Source organism: Lycium barbarum, chromosome 2 (assembly GCF_019175385.1).
Source record: "Lycium barbarum isolate Lr01 chromosome 2, ASM1917538v2, whole genome shotgun sequence".
Taxonomy (NCBI): Eukaryota; Viridiplantae; Streptophyta; class Magnoliopsida; order Solanales; family Solanaceae; genus Lycium; species Lycium barbarum.
In genome coordinates, this window is record NC_083338.1 from 42,031,098 (window position 1) to 42,057,530 (window position 26,433).

The 26,433-nt window shown below is 38.6% G+C and overlaps 1 protein-coding gene across 2 annotated transcripts; it reads left to right on the forward strand.

The window, feature by feature from the left end:
* The first annotated feature begins 2,773 nt into the window (after positions 1-2,773).
* On the forward strand, positions 2,774-6,000 carry LOC132626440 (ETHYLENE INSENSITIVE 3-like 3 protein). Of its 2 annotated transcripts, XM_060341309.1 has the most exons (3): positions 2,774-3,146; positions 3,632-5,592; positions 5,682-6,000. In XM_060341309.1, the coding sequence occupies exons 1-2, from the start codon at positions 3,112-3,114 to the stop codon at positions 5,559-5,561; spliced, it is 1,965 nt and encodes a 654-aa protein (XP_060197292.1). In that variant the 5' UTR covers positions 2,774-3,111; the 3' UTR covers positions 5,562-5,592; positions 5,682-6,000. The 2 variants fall into 2 exon arrangements, with proteins under 2 accessions (XP_060197292.1, XP_060197291.1); XM_060341308.1 differs by having other exon boundaries at positions 2,774-5,592.
* Positions 6,001-26,433: the final 20,433 nt, after the last annotated feature.

Consider the following 26,433-nt stretch of genomic DNA (forward strand, 5'->3'; position numbering starts at 1 on the left):
ATTTATCAAGAATAACTTGTGAAATCAAATGGACCATAAATTTTTAAGCAGGTGTGCAGTGATGAAGTTTAAAAAATTTCGTTGTACTCATTCATCGGAAAAAAATTATATCTGGTCAACATTTGAACAACCTTACCAAAATTTCTGGTTCCGCCGCTGATGAGGTAACATCCACAATAATGTCTACCTCATTAAACTATCAGTGTCATGTGAGATTGACTGTCCAACTTGAACAAGCCTAACAGATGAGAAGTATATTTGAATCATATGAATAATATAACGAAGAGGAAAATTAATCATTTTCTAATAGCAAAAGAGTAATTTGATCCTTTTCCTTAAAAGTAATTAGGCTTATGTAACACCTCGTGCCTTTAAACTAGGCTATGATTCATGATTTGGGACTTAGAATATCAGACAGAAAGTGTTGGAACTAAATTCCCTTCAGTTCAGCATAAGCCCCATTTTCACGACCCCATATACGGACCGTATAATAATATATGACCCATACTTCTAGATCGTATAAGGCGAGTATAAAATTCCAGTTTCTGCCAAGTTTTTGAAATGCTTCGATACGGACTGTATAATGATTACGAACCGTATTTTCAGTCCGTGAAACTTATTTGGGAAGTCTCAGTTTCTGGAATTGTAATCATTATAAAATACGATAAGTTTATACGGACCGTATAACGTTTTACCGATCATATAGCTTTATGCGGACCGTATAAGTTGACCGTATAATTTCCCGACTCAGTTAAGTATAAATACGTCATGTTCAGTTCTTTTTCCACTTTTCACATTCTCCAAGCCCTCGAACGAAGGTTTTCTTCTCCCATCAATCCAAAACACCAAGGTAAGTCCATTCCAATCATTCCAAGTCAATTCTAACATGTATTCATGTGGTCTGAGAGTTCATCATTCCTAACTTAGGATTTTCAAGAAAACCCATTTAAAGGATTCAAGACTAAAGCTTTAGGGATACTTCTTTAAGTTCAAATTATTGATACAAGTTTTGGAGCATTACCAGGTATGTAGGGTTTCTATCTACGTGTGGGAACATCTTTGTTCTTTCTCACGCCACGTTCTTCCATGATCATGCAAGAGTTCACTAAACTAGGGTTTTTAGCCAAGTTCATGATAACCCTAAGTCCATGCACTATGATTTACCATGTTTGAAATATAAATATCCGTTGTTGTATTCCTAATCTTCCATTTTGGCTATCGGGAATCCGTTTGTAATCCATGAAAATCCATATATTGCATTCCATGGGTTCCTATATGCAAGTCATTAAATATTATGCTTACTTTAATGAATATCCTACACGTCGACACGTTTTCATGCAAATAAATTATATAATCTTTATCCATGATTATGAAATAAGATATCCATGTTATACTACAAGTCATGCTTTTATGAAATTTATGGGCTTCTCAGCCAATCATGTTCATGTTTTTGGGAGCTGCACATATTACAGAGAAGGTTTTATACTTGAAACTATGTATGCCAGCATAGGATAAGGATCGCTCCGCCCAGTAGGACGATTCCTTCATATATTCCCCATTGAGGGATATGGATCCATTCATGTCATGTACATGTCTTGTACCCGACAAAGTACAAGATAGCTTAGCTGATCGGGCAGAGATCAGACGCCATATGTTAACGTGGTGGTTACATGTCGGTTATACTAATGCTTTCCCACAGATTTTTCTTACTCATGTTATATATATAGGTATTCATGTTCCTGCTCATGACCAGATTTAAGTTTCAGTTTCAGCTCATGTTTATTTCATTCACTTTCTTTCCATACCGGTACATTCAATGTGCTGAGGTCCCTTTTCTATTGCCTGGGGGCCTGCATTTCACGATGCAGGTACGGATTTACAGGACGCCGCATCTGCTCAGTAGGATTTGCTCATATCAGCTTGTTGGTGAGCCCCATATTATTCGGGGTGTTATCCTTGTTTATTTTCATGTCATGTTTAGCAAGTTAAGGTATGCTGGGGGCCTTGTCCCAGCAAGTATGTTTTACAGTTCAGATTCATAATAGAAGTTTCATAGACTAGTCAGTTAATTATGTCAATACTCAGAGTTGTGGAGCCATCTTTGGCTCAGTTATGATATTTTCACATTCACGTTTTATACAAGTATTTTATTAAATATATTATGACTTCCCATGTTCTATTAAGGCTCATCATGTTTTATGTTATATTCCTCTCATATTTATGCCCCATGTTGATTCAGCAAGTCATGTGATTCGCTCGGTCACATGCAGTTAGGCATCGAGTGCCGTGTTACGCCAGGCCATAGTTCGGGGCGTAACAGCTTAATGCGTTGACAACCCCTAAAATTTGTCAGCAAATTTATTTAACACTCGAACTTGTACAATTTATTTCAATTGAGCACCTGAACACATGATAAAGTTTTCATGTTAGACATTTTAGGTTTGAATTTGGAAAAAAAATATCCACGTGTTTTCAAGCGTCTATTTGGTAGTTAAGTTAATCACATTAAATAAGTCGTCTTCTTTAATTATACACATCAGACATCATTTAGAAAACACTTGGAATTTTACAACTTGTTGATATGAATGTGTATAATTAAAGGAGTTATCATTTTATAAGTGATTTATTTATCTACTGAATAAGCATTTAAAAATACACGCAAAAGCCTATTCAAATTTATATATATAAATATTTTATTATGTGTTAAGTGCTTAATTAGAACTAGCACTCCTTAGAGCGCCAAAAAAATTAGAGTAAAAATCATAAAACCTCTGGGAGCTAAACAAAGCAAATATAGCTTGGGAATGACGTCAATGGAACTTTCCCTATAGGTCCCAAAAAGTTATTTTGCCTCTCCTTTTTTTGTCCCTTCAAAGCTATTTGGGTTTTTCCGATTTGCAACCATTTTTAGGCGTTTTTTTTTGACCCTTCTCTGTCTTCACAGACACATTGCATTTATATATTTTCTTCATTTCTAAAACCCCTTTTTGCCCTTTTTTAGTTTATTCCCTTTTTCGGTTGGAAAAAAAAGAAGATATAAGTAGAAAATTTGATAACCCCTTTTTGGGTTTAATCTGTTGGCAAAAGAAAAGAAAAAACTCTTGTTTACACATGGCTGTTATGGATGAAATTGGAATTGATATCAGGTTAGAAAGTTGAAATTTTCTAGCCCCAAAGAAACTTTTATTTTTGTGTTTGGTTTTTTATGTTTTCTTTTCTGGTTGAATTTTGAGTAAATTAATGTAATATCTTGATAGATGGGAGGAAATCTGCCATCACTTGACAAAAAAATAATAATTGTAGCTTTGATGATTTTTTGGCTTGTATTCCTTTAGGTTTTATGTTTTTTTTGAGATGTTGGGTGTGTGAATTTACAGTCTTTTTTGGTTGAATTACATGAATTAATGGAATTTCTGATGTGGGTCCTGCTTGAAAATTCAAGAAACGATGTTGGATATTGAGAAATGAGTATTTGGTATTGTTGGACTTGTGTTAAATCTTGAATTTTGTGACACTTTGAGGATTATTGTATCTTTATTAGGTGTGTAGTTTTTTTTTTTTCCTTTTTTTTTTAGTTTCATTTGGTTTCAATGGAGTACTGTATGATTGATGTTGATGGATTGGGCAACAGCTCCGATATTGAAGTCGATGACATAAGGTGTGACAATATAGCGGAAAAGGATGTGAGTGATGAAGAGATTGATCCTGAGGAATTGGAGAGGCGAATGTGGAAAGATCGTGTAAAGCTCAAGAGGCTTAAGGAAAGGCAGAAGCTTGCAGCACAAGAAGCTGCAGAGAAGCTGCAGAAGAACAAGCAAACCACTGATCAAGCTCGGAGGAAAAAGATGTCCAGAGCTCAAGATGGGATTTTGAAGTACATGTTGAAACTTATGGAGGTTTGCAAGGCTCGAGGATTTGTTTATGGGATTATACCTGAGAAGGGTAAACCGGTTAGTGGTGCATCGGATAATATTAGAGCTTGGTGGAAGGAAAAGGTGAAGTTTGATAAGAATGGTCCTGCTGCAATAGCAAAGTATGAAGCGGAATGCCATGCAAAAGGAGAGGGAATTGGAAAACAAAACGGGAACCCACAAAGTGTTTTGCAGGATTTGCAGGATGCTACCTTGGGGTCCCTTTTGTCTTCTTTAATGCAACATTGTGATCCACCTCAACGGAAGTTCCCGTTGGAGAAAGGTGTCTCACCACCCTGGTGGCCATCAGGGAACGAGGAATGGTGGGTGAAAATGGGGCTGCCTAAGGGACAGAAAACACCATACAAGAAGCCGCATGATTTAAAGAAAATGTTTAAAGTTGGTGTTCTAACTGCTGTTATAAAGCATATGTCACCTGATATTGCAAAGATCAGGAGATTAGTGCGGCAGTCAAAGTGTTTACAGGATAAGATGACTGCAAAGGAGAGCTCAATATGGTTATCTGTTTTAAGCGGAGAGGAATCTACTATCCAGCAACCAACCAGTGACAACGGATCATCTAGCATAAGCGAGGCACCTAATAGAGGTCACGGTCAAAAGAAGAAACCTTCTGTTGATAGTGGCAGTGATTATGATGTTGATGATGTTAATGTCTCTGCTTCATCTAGAGATGAGACGAGAAATGAACCATTGGATGCTCCTCCTCTGAGTGCTGTTCCTCAATCTCACCAAGGTAAAGATGGACAACGTCGAAGAAGAAAACGTGCTAGGTCGAACTTTCAACAGACTGAACCTGATGATGAGGCTAGAAACGCCTTACCTGATATAAACAATTCCAATGTGCAGCTTTCAGGGTACAATACAAATGAAAGCCAACCGGAGAACAATATTGTGGGAGCGAAGAAGCCTGTGGAGAAAAACTCTGCTGAATTACCATTAAGAGACTCCAACCTTTCCTTGGTTCCATCAGCTGATGCAGTCTCTACAGAGGACGCATTTGTTAGCAATGGGCCATCAATTTATCCAATGTTGGAAAACTCTGTTATCCCGTATGAATCAAGGTTTCATCTTGGAACTCAAGATTCTGTTGCGCTGCGCCAGCTTCATGATACTCAGTTGCAGAGCAGAACTCAGTTCTCTGGGATGAATAATGAACCTCGAAGTTCGATATTTCATTATGGACCTCCAAACAATGGGTTGCATAACGGACCTCAAAGTTCTGTCCTACATCATGAGCTACAGGATCCGAGTTTCACTCATGGATCTCAATATTCAAACTTGCATCAATCCCCTGTATATCAATATTATACACCATCGGCTGAATTTGGGTCAGCTCATGAAGAGCAGCAGTCTCACCTGGCATTCGGTCAACCTCAGATTAAGCCACGGGATTCTGGAGTTAGAAATGATATTTCTAGAGAGGACCACCAATATGGAAAAGACACATTTCAGAATGATCATGATAGACCTGTTGAGATGCATTTTGCATCTCCAATCACTAGTGGCTCACCCGATTATGCTAGACTCAGCAGTCCATTTAACTTTGAGCTTGAAGTCCCAAGTGCATTAGATGCTGGTGATTTGGAACTATTCCTTGATGAAGACGTTATGACATTCTTTGCTTCGTAGGCAGTTATGTGGAAAATACAACATTTAGAATGTGAGTTACAGAGAAATGAGCTTACTCTTTCCCTTTTTTCATTGTTATTTAATAGTGATTTGATTGTATATTCTCACTTTTTTATGCAGGAACCACCTGAAGGCTGCGCCAACATATTGTGAACTGGAGTGAGTCCTCTCTCATAAAATGAGATCCTGGACTGTAAGTTATTGTACTCAGCTGTCAAATTGTAAATTCAGTGGCAGAAAATCATTTTTTTGTCTCTTCTTAGCTTGTCTTTTACATGTTGTAGACTTGTGCTTCGCGTAATTGAGATAGTTTCTGATTGACTAAGGCAGGAAAGCTAGAGTTCCTTCTTGTTTTCTTTAATCATAACAGCCTTTCTCGTCATGCTAAAAAATATTCTTTCAAGTGCTACATATGATAATGGTTTTTGTATTTAACCTATTCTTGAGGAAAGGCGTTTGTACATGTTCCAGTAGCTCGTTTCGAGGTTCTTCTTCTCTATAATGTGGAGACCTCATCAACCTAATTAACATGCCAACTAGGCTTGACAAATTTGTTGAATGGTTTGTATAGCAGTATAGCACTACCCAGTTTGATTTTTTGTCTCACACTCTCACCTCCGTTGAGGGTCGTAAGGAACTACTTCATAAATTTTGAAGCCTCAGTGGCAGCTTGCACTAAACTTGTGCCGTTTGTTGTAGAAAATGGGTAAGGTAAGAGCGAAATTAAAGAGGAGGGGAAACATATATATATGTTTTCTATTAGTAAATAAAAGAGTACTATTAAAATTGGGAATCTCTACAAGTGATTCGAGTCTTGACACCAACTTTTCAACCCTTGCTGAGTTGAATGGCATGGTGCAAAGGAGGAGGTAAATCTGTACACAAGATAAAATTTAACTAAATTCCCCTCCCCTTCCCGACTTTCAACCCATGAACAAACCATTATCTAGAACTTGAGCATGTGAAGGTTCTCTTGTAATGCCAAAGAGATGGCGTATTTTGAAGTTAGAGTTCTGATGTTTTTCTTGTCACAAAGTCATTACTTGACCTTATGTCATTCCGAATAGCATATATAGGTTTCTTCAGCGAGGGTCTTTCATTTGCATTCAGTTGCAATAGGAAAGGTGATTAGGGAATATAGGTCCTCCTAGAAGGGAGGATACCATCTTAGTTACAATAGCTAGGCATCATTGTGGCATAATCTTATTGATCATTAACAGTGATCATATGAATATCCATTCTCAAAAATTAAAATATAAAGAGACAGTTGAACATATGAATAAGTTCATTTGATGTTTCCTCTTAGGAATGCTTTATTGTTGTTTCTACATGTTGTGCTTTACCGACGAGAGTGAAGAGTCAAAATGAAATATTAAAAGAACAGGAAATCAGCAAGCACGGGGAAATCCCATAGTCCTAGATGATATGAATTTGAAAAAAGTAACAAAGTATAGAAGGTTTTCTGTATTTCTTTTATCCTAGTATGTCAAATACAAATGAGTCTGCTGAGTATGACTAATTTTGGCATCCAGTAAAGAGGTTGTGCATCTTTGATTATGTTTATGATGAACCCTAAGCTAGGACGTAGAGGCTGCCTTTATATTGATTTTCTAATGGGTACATATTGCATATTGCAAGAAAAGTTTGAAAGCAAAATGCACTACTTTGACGAACTTAAAAGATCTTGGTGTTACTTTTCCTATTAACTTTTTGAGAGCAGAATGATAAGAGAAGAAGAGAAACTGTTTCCAAAAAGATTCGATTTGCTTTTTATTTTGGCCAACACATGCATTCCTTTGTCGATATATAACGAAGAAGTTCTAAAGCATATACCCAACTTATGTTGTCTTGTTGAACAAGAATATCTTGTGGTAGAACATACAGTAAATGATATCATTCGATAGAAGGTGCACGTAGCACTCGTAGATGTGAGAGAAAGTTGCTTGCAATGATTTAGTCATTCCTAAGCTATGTTGCTCGGACTCTCCAAATTAAAGATATGTATAATGTATCAAAATGCCCTTTAATCTTGTGGTCTTCAAATGCCACAAATGCCATGAGGATGTTGAAATTAAAGAGTAGTTGCAAATTAGGAAAGAGACATAACCCTGAGGGGTTGGCCTGGTGGTAATTGGCTTGAGCTTTGGGGTTTGCTCCCTTTCAAGGTCTCAAGTTCGAAACCCATTGGGTGCAAACAATTTCTGAGGGCCATCGGACTGGGGTAAAACCCTGAATTACCCGTGGTGTACTTGCGGGAAACTCCTTGCCGAGGGCCTGTGCACCCCCGGGATTAGTCGGGGCTCAAAGAGATCCGGACACCCGGTGCTTAATCAAAAAAATTAGGAAAGAGACATTCTTTTGAAACAAATTAAAAAGGAAAGTACGACAAACAAATTGAAACATAGGGAGTATTACTTTGTAAATAGCCAAGGTTCTTAAAAAAGCTGTCAAGGCTGAAATTACTAATATTCTAATATATATTCAGTTCTGGACAACAAAACAATAAAATAAAAGGTACTTGACAACATCAATATGTATCTTGAATGATAAAAGCATAGTTAAAAGTTGTGGGGAACGCCAAAGCTATGCATGAAAAAAGTTGTGGGAAATGCCAAACTGAAAAAAAAAAAAAAGGAAAACAATGCAGTGAGCGAGAATTGAACTAGGAACTTTGGGGAAAATTTGAACCCCCTTAACCACTGAGCTAAGCCTTCAGCTGTGTCAAAGGAATTCATTATATGATATATAGGCATAAAATTCAAATTTGACCTTATATATACAGTACCCAGCCCTGGGTACGAAGTTTAAGATTGTGGTTTAAAACAAACCATGGACATTTGTGTGGCTATAAATCTCATTAAGGGTAAAATGGAAAGTTTAAAGTTAAATTGTTTCTAAATATAGAAAGATGTCATTAATTTTGGGACAGATCAATAAAGAAACAGTGTCCCACAAAATGGGATAAGGGAGTACAATATTCAGAATCAATGTAAACTTAAAGACAATATAGCCCAATAAAAGGAAAAAATTCATATAGGCGATGCCAACTTGTTGGGGTTGGGACTTATAGCCTATTTGGCCGAGCTTTCAAATATGCTTATTTTAAAAAGTGCTTTTTGTCAGAAGTGATTTTTGAAAAGTACTTTCGGAGAGTAACTTTTCGTGTTTGGCTAATCTATTTGAAAAGCACTTTTGCCAATATTATAGCAGTAATTTGTGCTAGGCTAAGGTCTCTTGTGGGAAAAAAAAAATACTCTTTTTAGCTTCTGAAAACAACTTCTGCTACTACTAGTGTTATCAAAAGCGAAAAGCGCAAAAAAGCTCTAACGTCAGCTGAGGCTTTAAGCGCAAAGCGCAAATAAAGCGTGGGCTTTAATGAAAAAAAAGCACAATGGTGCAAAAGTACAAATATATATAAGTTTAGTCCAAGACTAATAATAATAAGCATGAATTACAAATATATGAACAAAAAATTGTAAAAACATTACGATAAAGTGAAATATCATTCATCTAGTGTCACCTCTTCAAGAGAGGCTCATTGGCAAGAAAAGTTATGTCTTAGAACCTTGATGACAACACTGAAGCGCACATAAAGTGAGGTGAAGCGCTCAACATGTTTTGAGCCTCGTTTCAGGGCTTAAGCGCGCCCTTGACAACACTGGCTACTACACAAAGAAGCTAACACCTCAATTTTCTAAAATAAGCACTTTAGGCTTCCAATAAGGTTGGCCAAAGAGGCTATTAGTCCATTGCTTGAGACTGATACCTAGTGTCAAGCAATACAAGTTGGGTATAAGTTGTTTTTAAAAAGATATGTAACCAGTGTTAAAAGCACACACTCAATGCCAAACCAACAATAATGCATTTCTCCGTGCAAAGAAATTGAATCAAAGGCAGAAAAGGGAAAAAAATGATTGAGCTCTTTTGAGGCTTTAATCGCAAAGTGCAAATAAGCATGGACATTAATGAAGACATGCGGAAATGAAGAAAAGAATGAAACACTATGAATGTAACTCAAGAATAATAACAAAAAAACATAAGCATTAACTTATGGACAAATGAATTGGAAAAGTTAACACTGAGAGAAATAACTTTTGTTTAGTGTTGCCCTCTTCTCGGCAGAGCCAAATGGTGATGAGATGCATGCCTTAATGCTTTGGCACTTGAATTGAAGTATTTCCCAAGTGAGGGAAACACTCGGTCTAGCTAAAGTTTTCATTCTTGAGATCAGGGGAGGAGCTGAAACAGCCTCCTTACCTTTCAAGGTGGGGGTAAGGTCTGCGTAGACTCTACCCTCCCCAGACCCCACATTGTGGGATTCTATTGGGCATGTTGTTGTTGTTGTTGAGATCAGGGGAGGAGCTAAGGTCTGCTTTGAATTTTATGCCTTGACACAGCCGAAAAGTTTAGCTCAGTCGGGTGCCCATCACACCCTAGTAAGGTCGGGGTGTGACATGATATTAGAAGCTACACAGTACACATGTGAGCAATGGTGCGAAAGGGGCAAGTCGGATAAGGTAAGAATATTGAAATATGCTTGAAATGTAAAGTTGAAAGACAAAAGAGGGACGGAAAGTTCAAGTTACAATTGATTCGTTATAAGATCACTAGAAGCAGTATACTTATGCAGGACTAATTTGACATTCGGGGACGAATGTTCCTAAGGGGGGAGGGATGTTACACCCTATAAGAGTCCGTGCTACTTGAAACAAGACAAGAAAGAATGAGTTAAGAAAGTTCAAGGAAAGTTAATCGAGTTAGTAAGAATATCGTTATATATATATATATGATTGCCTTAAGTGTCCCGAGGTGACATGGTAACCTAAAGGATTTGAAATCGCGTTATGAGTACGTATATGAGGTAATGTGAGTGCCCTTTTAAAGTATTTGAGATTATTAGTAATGATATAGAAGATGGACAAAAGATATGAATATATTTTTGCGATTGGAGTTTCGTCAAAGCTTCGTAAGTTCTCTAGTTACGTTTAAGGTTATTGTGATTCTACGGACCCTTCGAGACGTGTATGGATTGTTATGTATGTATATGAGTATGTATATGTATGTATAAGAGGTTACATGAGGGTTGGAAGAGGATTAGAAGTTAAACGAATCTAAACGAAATGAATCGGAACAACTTCAGTAAAATCTCGGACCAGATTTTTAGCCTATATTGTTGGAGGCATATCTCCTAGTATATGAGGAGTTTTAAGGTGTTTCAAAGGCCTAACATGAAGTTCATCGAGTCTAGTTTCCAACGCAACAAACCGCTCGTCAAAATGATATTTGGATTAGGATATATGGACGATGAAATTTTGGCTGGCAGGGCAGCAAATTTGGACCCGACCCAAACACTCATATTTCGGCCCATGAGGCCCATTAAACTCAATATATAAGCCACCACTTTGCCCTATATTACTTCACACGACCTAAAACAGATCCAAGAACCCTTATTTTCTCTCCCAAACCCCCTTTCTATTTGAGCCATCATATAAGCTAAATCCTAGACCCTTGACATGATATTAGTTAAAGAGAAGTTGTAGCCTATGTTTTCTTTGTGTTGTTAAGCAAGCAGCTGGAAAGAGGAACAAGATTCTTGAAGATTCTGATTGTTAAAGGTAATTTCAACCTCCTACTCATGTTATTAATTTGGATTAAAGGTTAATATGGTGTATACGTGGAGGAAACGTTGATATACAAGCGATATACGGACTTAGATGTTATCGTAAGTTAGGGATTGTTTTGAGTAGAAGATGGTGAACTTATTTTACTTGGTATTTTGATTGTTGTTTTTATGGATTTTATGATGAGAATGAAGGTATTTAATGGTTAGAGTTGGAGCTAAAATTGTTTGTGGGTTGTTGTAAGGATTATAGTGGTAATAATGTAGCCTACTTGCATATGAATAGATGGTGTAATTGTCGCGTGGTTGCTGTTGTATTTCACCAAAATTGGATGAAAAGATTGCATGAAATAACATGTAAGAATCGTATGTGGTTTGCTTGGTGTGTTCGTAAGTATTCGCAAGATTTTTCGAGCACCTTTTATATCGTAGTTAGCGGGATGTTTTGGTGCGTTGTTGTTGATCTTGTTGAGCTTGAAAAATTAATGATAGTTAAGATTATACATTGTGTTTATGTTGGTTGGGCTGTTGTAAGTTGTTGCGAAGAAAACGTTAAGACTATGGACCATTAAAGATAACTTGAATAAGTAGTAGTCGTATGTGGATTGTATTCGAACATATTGAATGTGGGCTGTTTGGAATATTGTGTGGGCTGTCCGGAATGTTTTTGAATATTGTCTTGAGTAGTCTCGGATTAGCACTTGAACGTGTGGTTATTAATGTTGGCTTGGTTGTTATGTGGTTGGTTTAAAAACAAGGGAAACGTCGTCTAAACATCTAGAAAAGAGTTACTAATGTTAGAGTACGTTTTGAATCTCTCCGTAGCTTAACCGTAGTTCTTGACATCTTAATATAGGTTGAGATATTATTGGGCAGCGTATATGTATTGTGTGGCGAATAAGCGCTAAAGGTATGTAAAGCTTACCTTTCTTTCTTTTGGCATGTCCTAGAACTAAGTAAGTTATGATATGTATCTTGGGGTAATTCTAATCTTGATTCCGAGCTTGTTTACGATTCTTATTCACTTCTTGATATGAGTATGCTTAGTATAGACGAGATTATTATATGATTGAATAACGAGCAAAGCATAAAGAGTTCTTGTTTTTAAAAGAGTTCTATAAGTATTAATGTCCCTAACTTTCGTAGACAGTCTCGGATTGCTTTAAAACGTTCGTAGAGGGTTCTATAATAAATAACGTTCCTAACTTTCATATGCTAACTCGGATTGTTTTGGAAACGTAGCGTAACGATATCCATAATGAATTCATTCCTAGATGTAGGATATCCTGAGTTCTTTGACCTCTTAAGCCCGAACGGGCATTCTCAAGTTGTGCGACTTCATAATGTTGTCTAAATCCCGAAGGGGACATTCATAAGGTCTTTCTCTTACCTATGCATTTTACATTTAATTTGTGAGTCTCGAAGGAGACAAATGAGAAGGGTTTGATTTCATACATGACGTCCATAATAGTTTTTTTTTTCTAAAAGATTTCATGACGCGACTGAGCGTGCTATATAACGTATGGCCTCGGCTTAAGTCTGAGTGTGCTATGGCCTCACCTGATCTCTGAGTGTGCTATGGCCTCAGCTTATGTCTGAGCGTGCTATATAACATATGGCCTCAGTTTACGCTATGCCAATTGAGTCGTGCATATGGTTTAATTAATAATTTCGAGGAAATTAGTTTTATACTAAAGGAAACATAAAGTTAGATTTGAATAATGTCCATAACTTTCTTATGCTAATTCGGATGGACTTGAAACGTGTTTATGATTTTACTAATGATTTCGAGAAAACTAGTTTTATACTAAAGGAAATATAAAGTTTGATTTTCAAAACCACTCCGAAGGGGGTGCGAGATTTTACTAATTAATTTTCCAAAACCACTCTGAACGGGGTGCGAGGTTTTACTATTTCATTCCATTTACGACTTATGTTTACATTTCATGCCATTACTATTATTATGCCGGAAGCGGCATGCCCGAAGGGGCCATCATTATTGTTAATGTCACAAGTGGCATGCCCGAAGGGGCCAGGACTAGTATTATTAATGTCGCAAGCGGCATGCCCGAAAGGGCCATCACTATTATTATGCCGGAAGCGGCATGCCCGAAGGAGCCATCATCATTATTATGCCGGAAGCGGCCGTTCGAAGGGACTATTATGTTATTATGCCGGAAGCGGCATGTCCGAAGGGGCCATCATCATTATTATGCCGGAAGCGGCTGTCTGAAGGGACTATTATGTTACTATGCCGGAAGCGGCTGTCCGAAGGGACTATTGTGATACTAAATCTATATTGTGTATTCTAGAATTTGCGTATTCGGTATTTATATTATGCATGCTAGAATTTGGGTAAAGGCCACAGGACTTGGTTCAGAATGCTGATTCAGGTTACTTACAGTTTGATTTCTAAACTTGTTTATTGCTGCACCTTGCTTGTTTATGATGCAGTACTGCTTTACATATTCAGTACATATTCCGTACTGACCCCCTTTCTTCGGGGGGCTGCGTTTCATGCCACGCAGGTACACCCAGATGAGTAGAAGACCTTGCTAGAAGGTGTTCCCGCTGGATTGACGAGCTCCATCTCAGTTTGGAGTGTTGCCGGGTCAAGTATTTATGTCATGGTATTTTGTATATGTTAGAGACTTTGCAGACAGTGTCCTGTGGATAGGGTGTCGAGAAGTGAGAATCATTTATCGATGTTAAAAGAGTATGTATTTTCAGATGATTTCAGTTGGTAAAATGTACGTAATTGATTGAGAGTTTTTCATAATCTGTATGAAGATAATGACCTCTATTTGGAAAAGTTTCATGTTTTTAAATGTTTTTGAAATGACAGGTTTTAGTAAAGCGAATGTTTAAGGGTTCGCTCGACTCTGATGAGAGTCGGGTGCCCGTCATGCCCTATCAAGATGAGGGTGTGACAGTCTCCACATTTATAATGCATGAATGACTGCGGCCGATTCGAGATCATTAGTTGGATAGTTCTTTTCATGTTTCCGCAACTGTCTCGAAGCATACAATAACTCTATCGTGTTGCATTAACACACATCCTAACCCAACACCGGAAGCATCACAGTACACAACATAGCCATCTGGCCCTTCTGGAAGTGGTAAGACCAGGGCTGAAGTTAATCTGTCCTTCAACTCTTGGAAGTTGCGTTCACAAGCATCATTCCATTGAAATTTAATTGACTTCTGGGTTAGCTTCGTCAATGGAGCTGAAATCGACGAAAACCCTTCTACAAACCTTCTGTAGTATCCTGCCAATTCCAGAAAATTGCGAACCTCTGTAGGCGTCGTAGGCCTTGGCCAAGTCTTCACAACCTCAATTTTCTGAGAATTAACTCGAATACCGTCATTTGAAATAACATGGCCCAGAAATGTCATGGAATTCAGCCAAAACTCACACTTTGAAAATTTCGCATATAATTCTCGGGCTCAAAGACTGCTAAGAACGATACGTAAATGATCTGCATGCTCTGATTCTATGCGAGAATACACCAGAATATCATCAATGAATACTATCACGAATAAGTCCAAGAGTGGCCTGAATACATTATTCATCAAATTCATGAACACTGCCGGAGCATTAGTCAATCCAAACGACATCACCCGGAATTCATAATGGCCATATCTAGTTCCTAAAGCCGTTTTGGGAATATCTTCTTCTCTAACTCTCACTTGATGATAACCTGACCTCAAGTCTATTTTAGAAAACCACTTGGCACCCTGTAGTTGATCAAATAAATCATCAATCCTTGGGAGAGGATATTTGTTCTTTATCGTCACCTTGTTCAACTGCCTATAATCGATGCACATTCGTAGGGAACCATCTTTCTTTCTCACGAACAAGACTGGTGCTCCCCACGGTGATGAACAAGGTCTAATAAATCCCTTTTCAAGCAAATCTTTCAGCAGCGCCTTTATCTCTTTCAATTCTACCAGAGCCATTCGATAAGGAGGAATAGAAATAGGCTTGGTGTCCGGCAACACATCAATAGCGAAGTCAATTTCTCTTTTTGGAGGAAGGCCTGGAAGTTTATCTGGAAATACATCCCGACATTCATTCACTATCGGGACGGATTGGAAAGTTGGTGACTTTGCTTCAGTGTCATGAACTCGGACTAGATGATAAATATAGACTTTAGCTATCATCTTCCTTGCCTTAAGGTAGGAAATAAACCAACCTTTTGGAGAGGCTGTATTACCCTTCCATTCAAGCACGGGCTCTCCCGAAAATTGAAATCGAACTATTTTCAGTCGACAATTAACACTGGCATAACATGAAGCCAACCAATCCATACCCATAATCACATCAAAGTCTAAGATGTTTAGCTCAATTAAATCAGCTTTGGTCTGGCGATTGCATATCACAAATGCACAATTTTTATACACTTGTCTAGCTATCACGGGATCACCAACCGGAGTAGATACCTCAAAAGGTTTGATTGGCTCAGGTTTCACCCCAATATGACCAGCGACATACGGGGTAATATAGGAAAAAGTAGAACCCAGATCTATCAAGGCATATACATCATGGGAAAATATGCATAATGTACCTGTAACCACATCTAGGGAGGACTCGAGATCCTGTCGACCGGCTAAAGCATACACATGGGGCTGAGTGGCGCCTGAAGTAGATGCTACCCCTCTGCCTCTACCTCGAACTGCTGATATCTGGGGAGTCTGCCCTACCGGGCGCACTGAAGATGAACCAGCCACTGATCCTGTAGGCTGAACTCCAACTCTACCACTGATCGACAGACAATCTCGCATCATATGCCCAACCTAACCACAGGCATAGCAAGCATCCGAACCTTGGTGACATTGTCCGGAATGTAGTCTATCGCACTGGCTGCATTGCGGTACCGGGGGTCTCCTCTGTCTATAATCTTCCCTGAACTGATAATCTGAGGCCCTCGAACTCTAGCCCTGTCCTAAATGAAAGGAGCGGTCAAATCTCCTACCTGTAAAACATGGAGGTGCACTAGTCACCGACTGGCCCGAGTGTCTAGAATATGTCTGCCTTGATCCCCCTCTATAATCACTGCCTGCCCCAATAGATCTGGCCCTCTTTCTTTGTTTTCTATCGATATCACGATCACCTCTTTGTGGTGGTTGTCGCCCCTCTAAATTTTGGGCATGGGCTTGTATTCGGGAAATGTCCATCCCATCTTGTAATGAAGCCGTCAAACAATACTTAAATAAATGTGGCCCTAAGCCACTCACAAAGCGATGCAATCTATCTCCTATATCGGCCACCATAGTCGGGGCATATCTAGCCAATTAATTAAATTGAAGGCTATATTCCCGGGCACTCATATTTACTAGCTTAAGATTTAGGAACCTGTCCGCTCTAGCTCAGCGGACCTCGAGTGGCAAATAATGACGGATGAAAGCATCTACAAATTCTTGCCACACGGGAGGAGGCGCATTTTCTTTTCTTGATGCTAGCCAATTATTATACCATAATACCACCACATCTCTAAGTCTATAAGATGCTAACGCCACAGATTCAGCCTCAGAGGCATGAATAATTCTCAATGTTCTCAGCATCTCATCAATAAAAACTTGCGGTTCTTCATCCGGCTTTGACTCGAAAAACTCCGGAGGATTCAAACTTATAAAATCACGGGCCCTGGTACTAGCTGCCCGAACACTTGAACTCACATTCTGCCGCTGCGCATGGGCGGCAACTAATTGTGTCAATAGATGAATGGCCTCGGTCATTTGTTGACCCGAAGAAACCAGTGGAGGAATTGGGGCTGAAGCTCCTCCTTGTTCTTCTACATTAGGTGGGGTAGAGGAAACATTAGAGAAGGCCTCGTTATATGATTCACCCTCTTCTACATTCGTTGGCGGCTCTCTTTCTACCTGCCTTTTTGTCGTAGTCTTGCCTTTCTGGGCGGCTATAGCTTTTCCCTTTGGCGGCATTTCTGAAATCATAACACACTAGTAAGAGGGGAAAATCTTATAGCACAGCTCTATCGCATGATCTCTTAAGATGAAAGATGGTCATTTTTCCTAAATGCCCTGTAGTCGCCTGTTTATTCATGTGGCGCGCAACACACCATAAACAAGACTCAACTAGACACGGCTCATAGACACTTCCTAGGACCGAACTGATCTGATACCACTTTTGTCACGCCCCGGCTAGGGGCCGGGATGGGTACCCAGGGCTAACCACTGAGCACCACTCGTTCTATTACTCATCTACTCTCACTAATGCATCTTATGCTCATAACCATGGTAATTATTATCATTTGAAACATATTTACTTTATATACATGAGCCTTTCGGCTATCAAAATAATATGCATACATATATATACAATGAGGAACTTGTGAGACCATATTACCCACACTGCGTATCTACGAGCCTCTACTAGAGTACTAGACATATGGACGGGACAGGACCCCGTTGTGCCCAAAACATACATATGCATATATACCAAAAGAATAATCAATGGCACCTCCGGAAACTGGAGTGCTCTTCAAATCAGCTAATAGCTCCTACAAATCTGGATCGCCTCCCTGTCTACCTATGGGCATGAACACAGCGTCCAAAGAAAACGGACGTCTGTACGAACATTGTACTGAGTATGAGAGGCGTAAATAATAATGATACGTCAATGAAATAAAGGAAGCATCAACAAGGAACATCTGTATCTGACTGTCAAATATAAAGGAAATGATGCATGCTGGCTTACTCATAATCATCATCATATCATATATGCATAAATGTATAAGCTGCCCGTCCGTATCGGATCGGTGTGAAAATCATTAGCATTAGCCTGCATCCAGGCCTCCTGCATCCGGGGTACCATATCATGCCGCCCACTAGTGGTGTCTACCCATGCCATCTGGCCATGGTGTATACGCTGCCTGCCTTAGCGGTGACTGCCCGACCATATAGGCGCGGTGTTATATCATCATCATAATATGCTCATCATAGTATGCTCATCATAATACATGCATAAATACTCAAGGACGACTATACTTTATCGGGGTGACGTAAGGTCGTGATCCCCCGATTTCATTATGGAGCATTCATTAACATTCTGACTCACCTTGAAGGAATTAGCATATAAGGTGAGTGTATACCATAAACGACATCATTAACTCTATAGGAACATCATATCATGAACACCTAGAATCCTTAGACTTAAACTCATCATCATCATTATTGAACTCATAGTATGTCTCTCATCTCATATGGCTTTTCATGAACATAGGCTATTAGTTTTCCGGAATGTAGGAAATTCATGAAGGAGAAGGAAAGGTCATGCTATAGGATTCATGCCATAGAAAGAAAGGACTAGCCTCACATACCTTTGTCGTTTAACTACTCTATCGCATGATCGTCCTCCTTCGATGCTCGTGTTTCTACCTTCAGCATTAACATTAGTTAATCGGCTATAAGAACATTTTACTATTTCTAGGGAAAATTGGGCAGCATTTCCTTTGTTTCTACTACTTTTCCCACATTATATAGCAACTCCCAAACGTCCATAAAAATATTCACAATATCGCAACAACAATCATCAATAATCTACATTTCCCACAATTCATCATATTCCTTCAATTTCTCCACAATTATGGTTATAGCTTAATATCGCGTTTTCTCATATACAATATTTATTCCGTGGTCTAAGTGTCATTAATAAGATATTTACAATCACAACATATCGATAATCATGGCTCAATCCAAACCTCTACCCAACAATGTCACTATTCCCATATTTATGACCCATTTTCTATATCTTTCTACAATCCATGGGTTTTAAACTTTCAACAGCTTAAACAATCAAGAATGATCATAAAACTCACCTTAGATGATGGATGAAAAACACTTGAGTGGAACTTCTCTTCTTGCACCAAAACCCTAACTCACTTCCCTTGAGTTTTCTTAGTGTAGATGAACTTTTACTAGGCCTCATACACTTGATTTCATGGATTAGGTGTAGTTGATCATGGTTTTCCCTTAGTTTCTTGTGGATGAATAATGGAGAACGTTCTAGAGGCTTCTTGGTGTGTGGAGAAGTGGAAATGAAATGAATTAAAATGAAAGAAGGGACCTTATATAAAATCTTGAAGTCTGTCCCGATCGAGCTATACGGTACGATCGACGAAGCGTCGATTGGATCAAAGGAGCGTCGATCTGATCGTCGAAGTCGTTAAATTTCCAGTGAGTAACCTTTCATTCTACGGTGAGAAGGACGGTCCGTCGAACTGATCGACAGAGCGTCGATCTGATCTGTCGAATGGTCTTCGCGCTAACTCAATTCTACGGTACAATCGATGAATTGTCAGCCCGTCCGACGGTACAAAGAACGACTGTCGAACCCCCCTTTCGCAGAAATGCAGTGAAGTTTCATTTGACAAACTTTTCTCCCTTGCCTCTAACTTCTTTTGAATCTTAATTAGAATCATTAAGCATCCCTTATTACTTGTAGGGACATCATGTACACCTTAACTTACGTTAGTCCCTTCACCGCTCAGCAACCCAAAGTTCCGAGGTGTAACAATTAATTTCATGTTGAGACCTATAGATTCCTTATTCCATCTTTCTAGTTCATAAGCCCCATTCCATAGGTTGGGATTTGGGTCTTGAATAGAAGTAAGGTTTGAATGATGTGCTTCTTGATTCTAATTTTATGATTTGGATATAATCAGACTTCCATTATCTTGAGGCTCAAAGGGAAGGAAAGACAAAGGCTTGACTATTGGACACTTTACTGCTCGGCTCTCCAAGTAGGTTACAGTTTATCTTATGGTGAGGCTTCAATTAGCGAAGCGTATGTTTAGATGATATTGTTAGAGAATGTATGTAAACCTTTGGATATGAAGTTAGGTTGGATATTATCTTTAGTTGGGCCTTGTTGTATGATTTGGGGGCTAGCCACCCTATTGCGGTGTGGACTTATCTTGTTCTATTTACTTATTGGCTCGTTGCCATGTTGAGACATCGGATATTGGTGATTAGTGATATATCATGGCTATGATATTGCGGTACTTTACTTGATTGATATTGAGATGAGAATTGGGATCCCATTGTGGCTTGTTGCGTAGCCTTATTATTGACATTATAGTGTGCCATGTGTGGTACTATTTGGGATTGAATTAGTTGTTGATATTACATATCAAAGTATTCATTTCCATGATATATTGATTGTCACGACCCAACCCCGTGGGCCATGACTAGTGCCCGACCTAGACACTCGTACGTACCTGTTGGATATAGTCAAACTGAATCTAAGAACAATACGGAAACTTGCAAAAGAACTCCAAGGTTCATAACGTCATCACGTATATATATATCCAGATAAACTGTCTCCTGAGGAGTCACAACTAATCAAATTATAAAATGATACGCAAGCCGACAAGGCTGCCACTACATATCAATATCATATGCAAGCCGACAAGGCTACCACTACAGACGAACATCATATCATAGCACATCTTATAGACACAGCTGAACAGAACTTATACACAACCCACACATATGTCTACAGACATCTAAGAGTATCGATAGCGAAATATGATGGGACAGGGCCCCGCCGTACCCCTGGATAAACATATACGTATACATCATAAGATCTGTACCAAAAGTCTAGGCTCCGGAACAACGGAGCTTTCCAAGATAGCTGAGTAGAAGTCCTATGCTGAAGGGTCACCAAACCGACTATCTGTACCTGCGGGCATGAAACGCAGCCCCCCGAAGAAAGGGGGTCAGTACGGAATATGTACTGAGTATATAAAGCATGAAATACAGTAAAGAGAATCATACTGAAATAGGGAGTACAGGAGACAAGTATAACATCCAGAATACCAAAACACTTGCCTTTTGAAACATAAATCATGCATGTCAATATCATATATCATACCCGGCCCATTATGGGACTCGGTGAATAAGGTCGCCACATATCATCCTTGGCGCCATAAACACATCATAACACCATCATATATATATATATATATATATATATATATATATATATATATATATATATATATATATACCGTACCCGGCCCTCTAGTGAGGGACTCGGTGAACAATGCAGTGAAACTGTGCACGAAAACGTATCCTGGCCCGGGACTCAGTGAAAGATATGTTGAGGCATGCACGAGTAGAGTAGGGAGCAACCATATGCAAATTAAATCATATTTGAGACTCAATATAATAATCAAAACGAACTATCATTTGAAAATCAAGACAATAGTCATATCAAGTACTTTTCGAATATCACTATGGATTATATCCAAATAGAACTCCTGGAATCATATACACATATCAAGACATAATGAAATAGCTTTTTGAAATCAAGAACATTAGCCATCCTAGTGGCTCTAGGAATAGGAACTTCTTTGGAATCATATACACATCGTCTGTTCGTTTCATAAGGATCATGCCAAAAAGAAAGAAGGGTTAACTTTACATACCTTTAACACTTATTTAAATGTCCAACGTCTATTTCTCGAGCTCGTAGATGTAAAATTAAGATAACATAAACCACATTTTGATCATCCACATCACTTACTAACCAATCCAAGTACGAATGAAACTTAACGAAATTCGGGCAGCATTTCCCCTGAAAACTTAACAATCCTCGAGATTCCAATTTAGCAAAACATCAATCAAAATACCAACAACAACAACACCAACAATTTCATATCAAACTAGAATTAAATCCATTCTTAAATCACTTCCAAAACAGCCCAATATACATTCGTATACCAATGCTTGTATACACTTCTTTATTTTCGTATATCTATAGTATAACAACAAACACAACAGCAACAACAACTACAGCCAATCCCACGATATTCTAGCCCACAAAACAATTCATAACAACCACCAAACAGCCCCAAAATATTGTCACAAAACAGCCACGAAAATCATATAAAAACAGCCCGGTATACGCTTTGTTTATGATATCGTCATACACTTTATTTTCCCAAATTCAAGAACAGCAACTTGTCAACAACATCAACAATTATTATACATTATAACTCAGCTAATTCCATCCATTTAATCCAACTAAAACAGCCCCCGATCCATAAATCTCAACAAAACAACAAACGAATTTATAACGCTATTTTCTCCGTTCTAATCCGTTAAAACTCTAAATAAACTTATTAATAACATAAAAGGAATCTTATAAATACCTTAGCAGCAGCTCCACCACGAAAATATCCTCCCCCATGATCAATATTTAGCTTAAAACGACGATGATAATTCGTACTACACTTTATCCTTCACGAGCCTCGGGATTCGGGGCCTCGAACTTGATCGATTCTCCACTTCCTCTCTCTCTCTCTCTCTCTCTCTCTCTCTCTCTAAATTATTCTGGATTTTTCTGGTGTAAAAATGAGGCTAAAGGCTGAAAATTTCCCTTAAATAGCAAGGGAAATGGGCCTGACCCGGTTTGGAGTCGGGTTGGGCCCATTTCACTACCCAGCTTGACCTTTCTGCCTTCAAACGTCCATAACTCTTTATCCCGATGTCACATACAGGCCCACGACCTATGGTTGGAAAGGTATTTCAATTATATACAACGTTAATTTTAAGAGTTTTCCCAAATTCCCAAATAATGATGGGGTTATGGCCTCCCGAAGTTAGATCACCCGAAAACGTAACTTAAAAACATCTTTTTGGAGGGCTTACACTTGGATTTGGCTCAAGGGTCCTTCTTGAGTTGTGTTCAACTTCACTTATATTGTCCATATAACTTATCATATGTCCTTTATAAAAACCCCTTCATGCGGGCCCCACCTCAGCTTACGGTTACGAGGGCTATATATCTTTTAACGTATTATTCCAATCATATTGTACGAATTCCGAATATCAAACTCATGCTACTACAGTAGAATTTCATTCTTTATACTTGTGATACTTTCTCCTCCTCGAGCTCACATTAAGCCATCTGTAGCCTTAGTAACACAAAATTTTCTGGGGTGTAACATCCTTCCCCCCTTTGGAACATTCGTCCTCGAATGTTAAACTAATTCTGCACTTCCAATACTTCCTTAAACGTTATTTTACTGAATTATGCCCTGCACATGCCTCCTTCATTGGTCGATCCCTTAAGTTTATTATAACGCATTCCAGATCTCTAAGTAACCATTCCCATAATACTTGTTCTTGCTCTTGCCTCTTGAGGTGATAATTCCACGCCGTTGTCTTTAATCTCCTTTTCATTTCGCAGTTGGTTGACGATTGTATTGCGAGCTCTTCTGCTGAAATCTTACTCTCTCCTGGTGCACGTAGTCTTAACTCGACTATTTCTTCTTCTATAGTTACTCCTTTAAGATGCATCGTTCACTTCATCTTACCTCCCACGCGTAGACGTCCCTCGTCGACTTATTAGACTTTACAATTCCCTGGGGTATTTCATGCCTCTGGTAACCTGTAGACCCTTCGCAGACTCTACGAATAAGACAAAATATCCCTTGGTGTTACATTATTTTGCTTCAATAACCTTACATTGCTCTGTGTTACAGTCCATACTCTGAAATCTTCAGCATCATGTATCACTTCTCGACTTTCTTATTAAACGATTTTAACTGTCACTTTGCTTTTAGCTCATAATCTCGATCTTTAGAGTTGGCTATCAAGTAGCACTGGAGTTCCCTCATATGATAACCTTATCTAGCTGCTCTGTGATCTGTCTATTATTAACTGGTATAATTCTGAAAGAATTTCTCTTGATTTGACATATAAATTCACTGTCACCCAGTAACCAGCTCTTCCTGCTCGTCTCGCTTAAGCTATTTCACAATTTCTTTTAACCCAACTTGTAACACTTTAGGCATATTCTATTGCCCCTTTAGTCAGATTTTGTTTCTAGTTTTCCTATCACACATTATATTGCAATCTTTAGGCATACCTTAGCGTCGTTTCACTAGTCTGTATGTTTTACCTTGCATTCTTCTCTCGTACCTTTCAATGGTATCGGGGCTCAACTATGGCTTTTGCCCTCAGTACTAATCCTATCTCGGTAATTTGGCTCAAACCATCTTACACCTTTCCTTAATGTACCCAAAATATCATTACCGTATTGCTATTACTGAATCCTTACTCTTCTTATTAAGTACTCACTTGGTCTCATCCTTCGCATACAAATATTCGTAGGTTGCGTAACTATTCTTGTGCAACTTTTATAAAATATATCCAATCTTAGCCCTAGCTCTTCTTCCTTCTGGTTCATTCTGCTTTACATATCTCATCCGTATCAAAACTCGCTCATAGCCTATCTTATCATACTCCTTTCCTTCCTTTATTCACCCTTTGATTTTCTCATATCCTACTATAGGATATTTTCTATCCCTTCCCTACGCTACTTATAAGTCGCAATACCATTAGCGCACAACTCTATTGCCGACATCTTAGCCTCTAATCCAGTTTGACATTGCCATCCTTTATAATATCTCTCAAGTTATTCGTTAGTATTCTCCTGTCATACTCCTTCTTTTTATAAGCACCCACTCTTTAATGTCATATCATTCAAGATCTTTACAAATAATTCTCTACACTGCCTCTAATGCCCTCCTGACTTCTATTCGTTTATTGCTGGCTTTCAGATCTTTACTAGCTTGTTTCAGCAAAGGATCTCACTTGAAGTTTTAGTATCCACATCAAATACATTGCAGTGTCGCTTGTTTTCATCTTATACCTATATTCCTGTTACACCTCGGAAATTTTCCGTTGGTACGCAAGCGAATGAACTAGTGATGAGTACGAGTGTATAATGTTCCATGAGTAAGAAATGACGTTTGATGACCTTAGGCGAGATTTCCAAGGTATCCGACGTAAGACGAGAAAGTGGCTAAGATAAGGCAAGGTGGGATGAGCAATGCATGTGCATGGATGAGGGTGATTAGAATGAAAGGTCTAAGAAATGTGAAAAGTTTCAGGTTTACAACTGGCCAGGTGATCGTAAAGTGCTATACGGACCGTAAAATGGTATACGGTCCGTAAACTGGCAGGTCGTAAATTGGCATGCAAAAGTTCAACTTTCTGCCAGTCGAGGAAATGGTAAAATACGACCTGGTTTACGGACCGTAAAGTGATTTACGGCCCGTAAACCATGGTCGTAAATCACCATGGTTGCAGTCTGAGTTTCTGGTTCTGAAATGGTTAAAGACGACCATTAAGGACGGTCCGTAAACTGGAGGACGGGTCGTAAACCATGTTTACGACCACTGTACACTTCAACACAGATTTTCAAGTTATTATATAAGGGGACCAATGCTTATTTCATTTCATTTCTACATCACACCCCTTCTCTCTAGAACATCTTTCTACATTTATTTCACAAGAGTTCAAAGATATTTAGTGATCAACAACATAAAACAAGTGAATCAACAGTAAGAAAACCATCAAGGATCATCCAAGGTCAAGAAATCCAAATGGAGACAAACTAGAGTTTTGCTCAAGGTGGAGTATTATCAACTAAGGCTTGCTCCTACAACATCTAAGGTAAGATTCATGATATTTATATGATGTTTAAGTTATTGAAGAGTTGAAATACATGGATTGTAGAAAATATGATAAAATGGGTCATGAATGATGAATAGTGACATTTTGAGAAATAGTTTGAATTGAATTATGATTGTTGTCGAGTTGTGATATGAATGTGTTATAAACGACATTAAGATCATGGAATAAAACATTGTATATGAATGGACGAGGTCGAAGGTTATAACCATGAATATGGGTGAACTAGGAGTAAATTAAGGAATGTGGATAATGCGAATGACTAATGACCATTGTTATGATATTAATGAAGGTAGAAACGCTAACATTTGAGGGGAACGTGCAATTGTAGAATAGTGCGACGGAAAGGTATGTAAGGCTAACCCTTCTTTCATAAGGCATGGTTCTTTGGCCAAATTCCTAATTCCTCTCTATGAGTATGTTGTCTCCAAATGATTGATATTCCGAGCTCGTAAGCTCACGATCCTTGATATGTTCTACGATTGCACTACGCACCTCATATGACGAGTAAGCCTATGATATAGACGTAGCGATACTGATGATGGTAGTAATGATGATGATAATAATAATGATGCTAAAGGTGCCTACGGGCTATTAGATGTATGTGTGCCTATGAAGGGCTATAATGAAACCCCGAGCCTATGGTTCCGGGTAGAGTATATGTTTGTATATATATATATATGATTACGTAATGCGTGCACACATCTACAGATGGTACGGATAACCCTGAAGCCTTGGTAGGGC

Bases quoted from the DNA above. Each gene is read 5' to 3' on its own strand.
- LOC132626440 (XM_060341308.1), top strand. From the start codon at position 3,591: ATGGAGTACTGTATGATTGATGTTGATGGATTGGGCAACAGCTCCGAT.